The sequence below is a fragment of the Bactrocera tryoni genome, unplaced genomic scaffold (genome assembly GCF_016617805.1).
Source record: "Bactrocera tryoni isolate S06 unplaced genomic scaffold, CSIRO_BtryS06_freeze2 scaffold_25, whole genome shotgun sequence".
In the NCBI taxonomy this organism is placed as follows: Eukaryota; Metazoa; Arthropoda; class Insecta; order Diptera; family Tephritidae; genus Bactrocera; species Bactrocera tryoni.
The window spans coordinates 8,089,750-8,100,768 of NW_024395977.1; the positions used below are offsets into that span (position 1 = coordinate 8,089,750).

At 34.3% G+C, this 11,019-nt stretch overlaps 1 protein-coding gene across 1 annotated transcript; it reads right to left on the minus strand.

Moving 5' to 3' along the window:
* Nucleotides 1-9,829: 9,829 nt before the first annotated feature.
* On the minus strand, nt 9,830-10,635 carry LOC120780436. The gene is made up of 4 exons (XM_040112712.1): nt 10,503-10,635; nt 10,237-10,439; nt 9,982-10,135; nt 9,830-9,918 (listed from the first exon to the last, which is right to left on the minus strand). The coding sequence occupies exons 1-4, from the start codon at nt 10,633-10,635 to the stop codon at nt 9,830-9,832; spliced, it is 579 nt and encodes a 192-aa protein (XP_039968646.1).
* Nucleotides 10,636-11,019: the final 384 nt, after the last annotated feature.

The window sequence follows — 11,019 nt, forward strand, 5'->3', positions numbered from 1 at the left end:
GAATTTAAAAACTATTGTGAATTGAAAATACATTACTATCCGTTTGCTATCGTATGTCATAATGCCAATCACCGCATACGATTGACGTATCACGTAATTTTCTTTCGTATGTTTGCCGATCCGTGCACGGATGTAACGATTCGACCCCAGAACTCTTGTTGATAGGACCAGGTGCACGATGAAACATGCAGGCGCGCCACTATCTTTCTGGGCTGAAGCGAGGTATACGGCGCGTTATATTTGAAGTCGTTATGTAACAAGAACAACGGATGAAGTTCCATAAGCGGCGTGTAAGAATTTATTTGGTACAATAGCATATGTTCTTAACAAAAATCCTTCAAAAGGAAAATTCTATTCGCGCTCTGAGCCATCTATATTTGTTGGCTACTCATGCGAATCAAAGGTGTACCGGAACTTTTGAAGAATTTGAGTACGAAAATGAGAAAGACGTTGAATATGATAATAAAATGGATGAGATATTCGAAAGTAATAATACAGATAACGAGGTCAAATGTGGAAATGAAGAGTCGGTAGACGCGGCTAATTGTGAGGTAGGTGCAGGTAATAAATTACGTTGACCAACGTATATACTCAAGGGACAAGGAGAGTGACCACGCCAAGTGTATTGCCAGCTAATCTAATAACGATTCAGAGGAAGAGGTTACTAATCCAGATGATTTCTACGAGTGTGGCAAAGCACGTTTTAAAATTAATGATCTGCAAACTTTGGCTAAGGCACTGACATGTCTTTACGGGTAAAGGCGCTTGATGACGAATTTTTGGCGCATATGAGAAACAAAACTTGGAAAATAATTGAAAAGCCTTTGAATCGTAAAGTAATTGGTAATAAGTTCGTGCTCCGTACTAAAGATGAACATCTAAAGAAAGTTGGACTGGTTGCCAACGGTTATGCTCAACGCCCGTGGGAAGATTTACACGAAATTTCCTCTCCGATTGCACGATCATTTTCAGTACGGCTCTTTACATCTTTAAAATCAACGAAAGTTCTAGGTACGTTGAGAAGAAGATAACTTAATGTTGGCCATTATATACATACGTAGATGACTTGTTGTTAGCATTAAATAAACTTCCGTTATTTGGTTAAAACAACAAAGAAAATGCTCTCGCAACATTTCGATATGAAGAATATCGGATACGTTAATCGTTGTTTGGGTATAGATTTTCATCAGAATCTAGAGAAAAGCGAAATATTTATATCGCAGAGAACATAATGAATCAATAGTGAAGCAATTCGGAATGTTAGAGTGCAATCGAAACACCAATAGAAGCGAATTGCAAACTTACCATTCCTTCGACAAAAAATGAAGCGATTATGGCGAAATATTCATACCAAGGCTTAATCGGCGCTTTGATGTATTTAGCGGTATCTACAAGACCAGATATAGCGTACGCCGTAAATTTTATGAGTCAATTTAACACCAGCTACACTGAATAGCATTGGAAGTCAGCAAAAAGAATTTTACGATACGTCAGGGGCACAGTACAACAGGATTTACTTCGCTTTCCAGTACTGAGTCAGAGTACATCGCCATAACTGAGGCGGCTAAGGAAGCCCTTTATTTGAAAGGCGATTTCGAAGAGGTGGGAATTGAGTGTGCCAGCGTAAAGTTATTTAACGATAACCAGAGTGCACAAAAGTTAACAGTATCTTCGAATTTCCAGATAAGCCTATTACACTAGAGTATATGTCAACTCAGAAAATGCCAGCGGACATATCAACGAACATACGAAACTGAAGCATATTAATTGCTCATCAAGTTTGAGTCTTATCGATTGCAATCAATAAGTAGAAGAATAAGCTCTCTACTTCGAGAGGAGGTGTTGTGGAGGCGAAGTAGTTCGTAGTAAATAGTATTAAGTGAATATGTACTTTAAATTATAACTTAATTTACTTAATCCAAAAAAGTCGCCGGAACATGATAAAATTTCCCCAAAAATGCTAATTGAGTTACCAATTATTGCTGTAGAGGTGCTCTCTTTGCTCTTCAATGCAATTCTTAGTTTCGGTTACTATCCAATTTCGTGGAAAAAGTCGCAGATTATCTTGATAGATAAACCTGGGAAAGACTTAACGCAGCCGTCTTCATACAGACCAATCAGTCTTCTACCCTGTCTTTCAAAAGTATTTGAAAAAGTATTACTATCAAAGATGTCTCCTTTCCTCAACGTAAATAACACAATACCAATGCATCAATTCGGATTTCGTGCGAAACATGGCACAATAGAGCAAGTAAATAGAATTACTAACGAGATAAGGAAAACATTTGAGCACAGGGAGTACTGTTCAGCAATATTTCTAGATGTAGCTCAGGCGTTTGATAAGGTGTGGCACGAAGGTCTTTTATATAAGATTAAAAAAATTCTACCTTTAGAATTGTATAAAACCTTGAAATCTTACTTAAAAAATAGAAAATTTATGGTAAAAGTGGGAGATTTCATATCTGATGAACGACAGATAAGGGCTGGTGTACCCCAGGGCAGTGTTTTAGGCCCAACACTATATATCATATATGCAGCAGATCTTCCAACAGTTAATAATGTATTTCAACTTTTGCGGATGACACAGCTTTAGTGACCGTAACAAATGCCACATTTTAGCATCACGAATATTAGCGAAGCATTTAAGTTCTGTCGAAGAGTGGCTAGCGAACTGGCGTATAAACGTGAATGAACAGTAATGTAAGCATATTACATTTTCGCTAAGACCAAAGGTATGCCCGGCAGTAAAAATAAACAATATTTTAATACCCCAAGCGAACGAAGTAACATATCTTGGTATTCACCTATATAGAAGGCTCACGTGGAGAAAACACATCTCTAGTAAAATAAGATGTATGCAGATTAGAGCTGCAAATTTAAATTGGCTTTTAAATAAAAACTCTAAACTTAGTCTAGACAACAAAGTGCTTTTATATAATGCGGTCATAAAGCCGATTTGGATGTATGGCATTCAACTGTGGGGTACGACCTGTGCAACTAATATTGATCTAATACAAAGGTTCCAATCAAAAATGCTTAGAACAATCACATGTCCACCATGGTACATGCGTAACGAAAATATCCATAAAGACCTTGGTATTCCTATGGTAAAAAAGAAGTAGAAGACAGCAGAATTAAATATATATCTAAACTCCGAGATTACCCAAACCCTTTGGCTAATGCTTTGGTACATTCCTGCGATCAAACACGACTTAAAAGAAGAGATATCCCTGCGTATTAAAGAGCGACGTATCACCAAAACAGCTCAATCACTTGCTTGAGTCTGTCTACATAGTTTTTAAATAGATTTAAGATTTTATTACTTATTGTTAGGCTTTAAGAAAAAGCAGATACAATAAATAAAATAATTTTGAAAAAAAAAAAATTATAACTATGTTCCTCTTGCAACCTGCATTCCTTTTCTATATTCTCTTTTGTTATATCCTTTTATAAACTGTAAAGACATGTTTATCAATATTGAATAAAGTCATTCGTTATTTAAACTTCGTACGACGCACATAGGTTTCTGCTAGTGCATACTGCGGCTAAAAATATAAGGAGTTGTCTCAGGACAATGACATTTGGTACATCATTGTTTTGGATTCCAATCAAGAAAAAAATTAAAATCACGCCCCCCTTTTTACGCCCACCTCCCATATAAGGCGAAACTTAATTTTTGACCCACAGCACTGATTTTTGGTACATAGCATTTTTATGACATTATATACATATGTTGGTGTTAAATTTCAATAATATCCGCCTACTTTTACGCCCACCTCCCATACAAACTAAATTCTCTTTTATCAAGTCTCTTTTAGCAACTTTTTTACATCTTCGTGACATTCTAATTTTTTTAATTTTATTTTAGTAGTAGAAAAATGTTTATGCACGGACCCGAAGACATTAATAAGTGATGCATCACATCTTCGTTAGTGGATATGCGTCCAATTCTTCTGGAATGATACATCCTATAGTTCCTGTAATCCTTGTTATATATATTGCATACTTTTGGGCGGTAACTTGCCATTTTAGAGTATCTCATTGTTTTTTTCAAGGGGGGCAATTTGGGGCAGCTGAATTTTTTTTTATCATTTAGCTGAGACTTCAGGCTTTAATTCGGTGTATGTATGTCGACAGCTGTAGACAGCGCTAAAAAGATACACCACTTTGAATTTGAAGAACATTGAAATTTTGACGTCCAAATTATGTTGTTCCACAATATTTTTTATGCATTATTTTTTTTTTAATGGATTTTGATGCAAATTTTTTCTTTGATACATATTATAAATGAAAAATAATAATAAAGTTGAATTTCAATAGTTGTTTTATTGTATCAATGATTTGACTTTTGAGTAAATTTTTTGCTAATTTTGATGTTTCCACATTCACCAACTTTGGGCAGTTCTGGACAAAAAACTAATGCAGATAGAATCCTAATACTTTGGGAAAATAATGTATAGATAGTTGGTAACAAACTGAGAAATTTTCATTCAAATCAGACAACATGCCATTTTTGAATTTCAGCCACGGAAATACATGTTTATCAATATTGAATAAAGTCAGTCGTTATTTAAACTTAAACGGTCTCGACCATCACTGTCAAATAACAAAATATCGGCTAATTATTCTTCATAAAACAGTATATAGTATTTCAAGGGTTACCATATCGGTCTCAGTCAAAACCAGTCCCGTTGCATATGTAACGGGGGACCCCCGAGCTGCGGGTTTACGCTGTTTGCTGTTTCAGCTATTAGGCATGAAAAATTGCCCATTCCGAATTCGGATTCAATTTATGAAATATAGTAGTTGTGAACACAACGTTGATTAGTAAATTATATAAGTAAATTCCGCAAATTCGAGTGGAGACATGTGTGTGACATATGATGTAGTCTAATTTCCATGTATACATGCATGATGGCGACATCATATAGTGTGCGTTCCAAAACTCAACCGAGTTCAACTCGCGTAGGAATTTATACCGAAAAAAATCCTGCGCGAGTTAAACTCGGTCAAGTTTTGGAATGCAACCATGAATGATATGATTCATGTAAATGCATCCTACACGTGAAATCAGGGCATTTTCACGAAAATCGGGGAATCAGTGTCGAAGGTCAAAAAAAGGGAATTCCCTGACAAATCAGGAAATATGGTAACCCTAAGTATTTCTGACAAGCAAATATTAGGTTACTTGAAATAACTTTCATTGGTAACTTTTATTATCTGAAAATGCTTTTGATCAAAAATTGAAAGCTACAAATCGACTTAATGGTTTTTAATCTTCTTATCTCTTACCACTTGTATCGTTTATATCAAAAAAAGAAGTAAAGGGATTTCCTTCGGAAACAAGACCGTATCGAACTTCACGAGGTCTTCCTTTGTCACCATCTTCGGCATGTACTTGGAGAATCTGTAATAAAATCAACATTGTTAGAAATTCGCAAAATTTTGAAAGTTCTTAATTCGTGTATAGTTCAAAACAAAATATTTTACTAATTATAATCAACAATTAAATTTTTTCTGGAAGTGCTGATAATAGCAAAACGAATTATCGCAGTCCTAAAAAAAGCTTGTCACGATAAAGATCTTTTAGTGCCAGTACTGTCTTTGCAAGATTCTCAGTGGAAGAATTTTTATATTCAAACAAGTTACGATTGTAACTTGTTTGTTAACCTGTTTTCTTAATTATTTTCCTTAGCAGCTTTGCAAAAATGAGCAACTGCAACTATATTCACAATTTTTAATTTCTTATGACTTGATGTTATCCATGGGCGGATCCAAAAATAGCTCTTGAAACATGAAGATTATTATATTAAATATTGCAGTCTTTATACAGTTTAATATCATAGTGGGAAAACTTCAAATCGACCTTCTAATATCAAATCCTACTTAATTGAAAGAACACATTATACATCGTAGACGTGCGGGTGACTTACTATACTTTATTGCATTGTGTAATACTGTAGTCAGTACGTACATATATTGAATAGATTTTCACAAAACAAAACGATTTGACTTCAAGGTCATTATAGGTATGTAGCAACGCCAGGCCGATCAATCTATCTTGAAGCATGTTCGTTTTCAGCCACGTTTTGTGTGCAGAATATGCGAAGAAAACTACGAATTATGAGGTATAGGTCTACATCGCAGTTCTTCAACGTTTCGAATGCAGTAGTCGGTAACTTGTTGTCTTTTGACTTTTGCTTCTGCTCCCAGTGGAACTGACACATTTGAGCTTCACTCGTAGCACGACGTTGTCATTATTCAAAATACGATACGATTTTCTATTCCATGGGTTTTCAAAGCACAAACTTTTTTCAGTTTCAGTTCTGCCGGCATTTTTTTCATGTCTTAAATCGAAAATGTTACTCAGCTTTTTGTCTTCGATTTCGTAACGTTGCACCGTATTTATCATTTTCTCTTTGTCAGAATACTCGATGCACAATGATTTTAATTCCCAGCTGTTGGCTTTTATATGTTCGAAAACTTGTCCTCCATTCCCCTGCTCTGAATCTGCCACTGAATATCGGAATAAAGTTTAAATTTATCGGAATAAAATTTAACACAAACAGTGGTTTTGAGATATGTTATCTCTCGTCTAAAATCTGTCGCAATCGAACCTCAACTGTTCAAACGTACAGATCCCGAATATGTGGCCTCTAGTGCCTATGGCTGAGAAATATTACAAAGATTCAGAGAGAATAATTTCCAAGTAATATTCGGTCAATTTGTGGAGTTATTTTAATGATATTCAGATAATAGTGAAGAATGGACAAAATCGGGCCAATAATATCCATCTTTACTAGATAAGGCCGATAACGTGTGAAATACTTCCAAACTTAGCTTTTCCTTGTTATTTAAATTAATAAGAATTTGTGGAATTTAAAATGGCCAGAGTAAAAAAGTTGTTCACTTAAGTATGCGAGTATGCGAGTTAAGTATTTTAGGAAATGGTGTGAAATTTCAGAAAAAAAAAAGACTTACAATTTAAATAAAAAACTATAAAATTTCTTTTTTCACCCGTACGTCGCGTATTATAAAAACATGGAAAACAAGTAAGGAAATTCCTTCAGGTAGGGGCAACATTTTATAATAAAATATGGGAGTTAAGGGTAGAAACGACCCGATTTCATAAATTTTTTCCAACTCCACATACTATTAACATGTCATATACTAATAAAATATTACCTGGGTTGCATTAAAGTACTACACCTACCACCACCAATCATATGGAGTAAAGGGAAGTATTGACGCGATTCAACCCATTTTTGACACACAGATGTACTGTTGTCAGGAAAGAAGGGATACCAATTATATTGGGAAGTCAAACCAGTCTTTTCGTATTTTGTACATAGATGTTGTTGCAGTCGTATATCTCCAGAGCTACTAATCACATTGTGTCATGTAGTGTTAGAAAGGTGGGAAAAAATTAAATTCGGGAAAGTTGAAAAAAAGTTATACCTCTTCAAAAATGAAAAAATTCGCTATATTTTAAAATTTTTGTATAAAAAGGGAGAATGCCACGCAAGCCGCCAATGAAATTTGTGAAGTTTGCCGAGACGATGCTGTATCAGTTCGTGTAGCACAACAATCGATCGCTCGCTTCCTTTCTGGAAATTTCGATTTACACTGATGGAATAATGTCTCTAGCGTAAAAATGGCAAAAAGTGGTCGACCAAAATGGTACATATTTGTTTATTTGTTTATTAGTATAAATATAAAAAAAATTAGTTGAAGTTTGATTAAAAATACGAAAAGACTACCCATTATATCTCACACATTGACCGATATTTTCGGTACAAAGTTCGCAATTGAAACTTTGATCCAATTATTCGGCATCTGGGGGCTTTAATAATTTTGACGCGATTTGGACAATTTTTAATCATCAGATGGTATACCTTAGAGGCACTGTTAGGACAAAGTTTTATTTATATTATAATATTATAATTTTGGCGCGATTTGGACAATTTTTAATCATCAGATGGTATACCTTAGAGACCCTGTTAGGACAAAGTTTTATCCTATAAATTTATCGGTGCTTGATTTGCATACTGAAAAGTGAAATGATCAGATGGAATTCTAAATTGTGTTATATGAGTAGTAAGAGCAAATTTGCCTGAAATCGGTTGTGCGGTTTCCGTAATATGTTTTTCCTAAAAGTAGGCTGCGCCGCGGCCATCCTCCAATTTGCCCTCTGTTACCAACTCTGGGACTTTTAGTGGTTTTTAACAGTACCGATTTTATCCCATTTTGACAGAATAATATCGATAGAAATGCTTAAACGATTTGTACTTAGTGAATTTTGCCATTTAACCTTTTAGAGAGCTGGGCTACTGCCGTTTTTTCAAAATTTTTTGCCTACACACACGACTGCGATTCCACGTATCAAATTTCAACCCTTTAACTTAATTTAGTGTTTAGTTATTGCACTTTGTCTCTTCATTCTGATCATTTATATAATACAAGTAGTATATCCTTATATCAATTGGAAACAACCGTTAGGTGGACAAAACTATTGTACTCTGTTGCAACATATTGCAAGAGTATAATAAAGCATAAGAAGGAAAAAAGAGCTAAGTTCGAGGGTAACCGAATATTTCATACCTTGCAACTTGCAAAGATCAAAGCCGGGGTAAAACCTTCATGTACATAAGGTTTGTTAGTTTAGGGCAAATTTTCTCCCGATTTTATTCACTCTAAGCACAAATGTGCATCGTTATTAGAAAAACACCACATCTCTTTTTTTTAAGATCACTCAGAATCCGAAAATCTTACTATTAAGTATAAGGGGACTAAGAGACTTATTGATCCGATTCACCCATTTTTAACATACCTGCATACTGTTGTCAGAAAGCAACTACAATAGAAATATCATAGCAATATTATGTACGTAATTTGAGTAGAATTGATCCGGTAGATCCCGAGATATGTGTTCTCACCTAAATGTTCAAATTTAACACCGGTTCCTATAAAACGTTTTTTCTACCATCTCGGGTGTAAAAATGTATACCTCTAGTTTATTTATTTGAAGGTTTATCGCACATTTCATATTTTTAATAAAATCGTTGGATGGGAAGGTGGCGGAGTTACCATCTGATTTCATCTATTTTCGTCAGTAGGTTTGATTAAGATTACGCCCATTTCTGAACTCGTCCTTACTTTTTTTCAAAGGAACATTCATTAAGATATCTGAAATTTTATTCAAGTTATCAGAATTCATGACATATGTACATAAAGGAAAGTATGAACAACGATTTCAATAAGCAGTTGCAATTAAAAATACTCGTTATTGTCCTATTATAAATCATTACCCTGTAGTTCGGTACCATCGGTGAAGAGCTAACGATATGACTAATTCCTAATCATTAGAACCAGTTCCAGCCCGATTACTCGCAATGTTATTTAACTAACGATTTTTACATTGCAATGTCCTACGAGGGTAATCGAGCGGTGCGACGCTGCATTACCAGTCATTGGTGAAATCACTAGTTCCAAAATCGTAAGTGAATCGCTAATACAGAATCGCTAGCGTTTTCATTAATTCAAAATGGCTAGTGATTTGACTCATTCCAAATCGTTAGTGATTTCGTTAATTCGAAATTACAGGTGGTTTGACTGATTCAAAATCGTTAGCGATTTCATTAATTCTAACACGCTAGGGATTCTACTGGTTCAATTTTACGAAAATAAAAGAAATTTTTATGAAATTCAAAGCAATAGATTTATTAAATTCAGTTATACATATGTATTTTTTAATTTATTTTCTTACTTAGTAGTTTTAAAATATGTACTATCTTACATTATATTGTTATTTATTAATCATTTATTTTCTTTATTTACTAAATGATTTTTTTGACGCTGAAGGGCTTGGCGCAGTTGATTCTCTGGCGATCCAGCGTCTATCCCGGTTAGGAATGGACTCTAAAATAATTAAAATATATTTGTTATTAACTGTTTTAATTAAAAAGCTTGTCCTGTTCCTACCAATAAGGGCGTCGAAAAAATTTGTAAAGCCTTTGAGCGAATCTTTGCCCAACACTCCATCAATATTGTACTGCATGGCCAATTCGTCTGTTATAATATTCTTCAGGCTTTTCACCACTCCAGAACCCTGGAGAATTTGAGTCATACATTTGATCTGCAAGAAAGTAAAGGGTTGAAACGGTAAAAATAAAAAAAAATCGAAATTTACTGAAACGTATTTTAAATAACGAAATCGAAAGAAAAAATATTACTTACGTAGTTCTTCTTTCCGCGAACTTCTATATTTTCATTAATTCGGCCCAAATCTGTTTCGTTTTTAATTGGAAATTCTCTCATTATCGATGAGTCGTCGGTGCATTCTTTAGGAAGCTGCTGAATGAGGACTTTCTGCTGCGCTACTACTTCTAGGAGCACTTGGTACTGTGCAGAAATTTGGCTCATTTTTCTTTCCATCAGTTCTAGAAATAAAAAATGTATATGAATGAAAAGAGGAATATACTTGTTGGCAGCTTATACTTTACCTTCGAAGAAAGCCTTTAAAGCTTCCTTATCTTCGCATTTACATGCCTTTTCTGTATATACTTGATTGTAGCAAGTCTTTTTAATTCGTTTTGGGTTCGGTCTCCTACCTACAATTTTCTTAGCTACCTTCATTTGTTTTTATTTTTTATTATTATAACTTCTTTATTATTACTATTTGTTTTATTTCACTTGCAAAATTTTTTAACGTTAATATTATATTGATTGATTATTATGGTATTAATGTATACCTTATAAATTACTTTACACTTCACTTTTTTATTTTTTTATTCGACTTTAATTTTTTCACTAACAACACTAAAATAAATTATTTTTATTTAAGGAATGTCTGTTCTTTATTGACCTTTTTCGACTGCTCTTCAACTACAATTGAAAGTGTAAACACAATGGCTACGACAGACTGCAAACTACATCTGTCAAATATTAAAATACACACGTTCTTATCGGCAGTGTTATTTTGACAGTTGCACGACTACACGACTGCAGGCCGACAGTTGT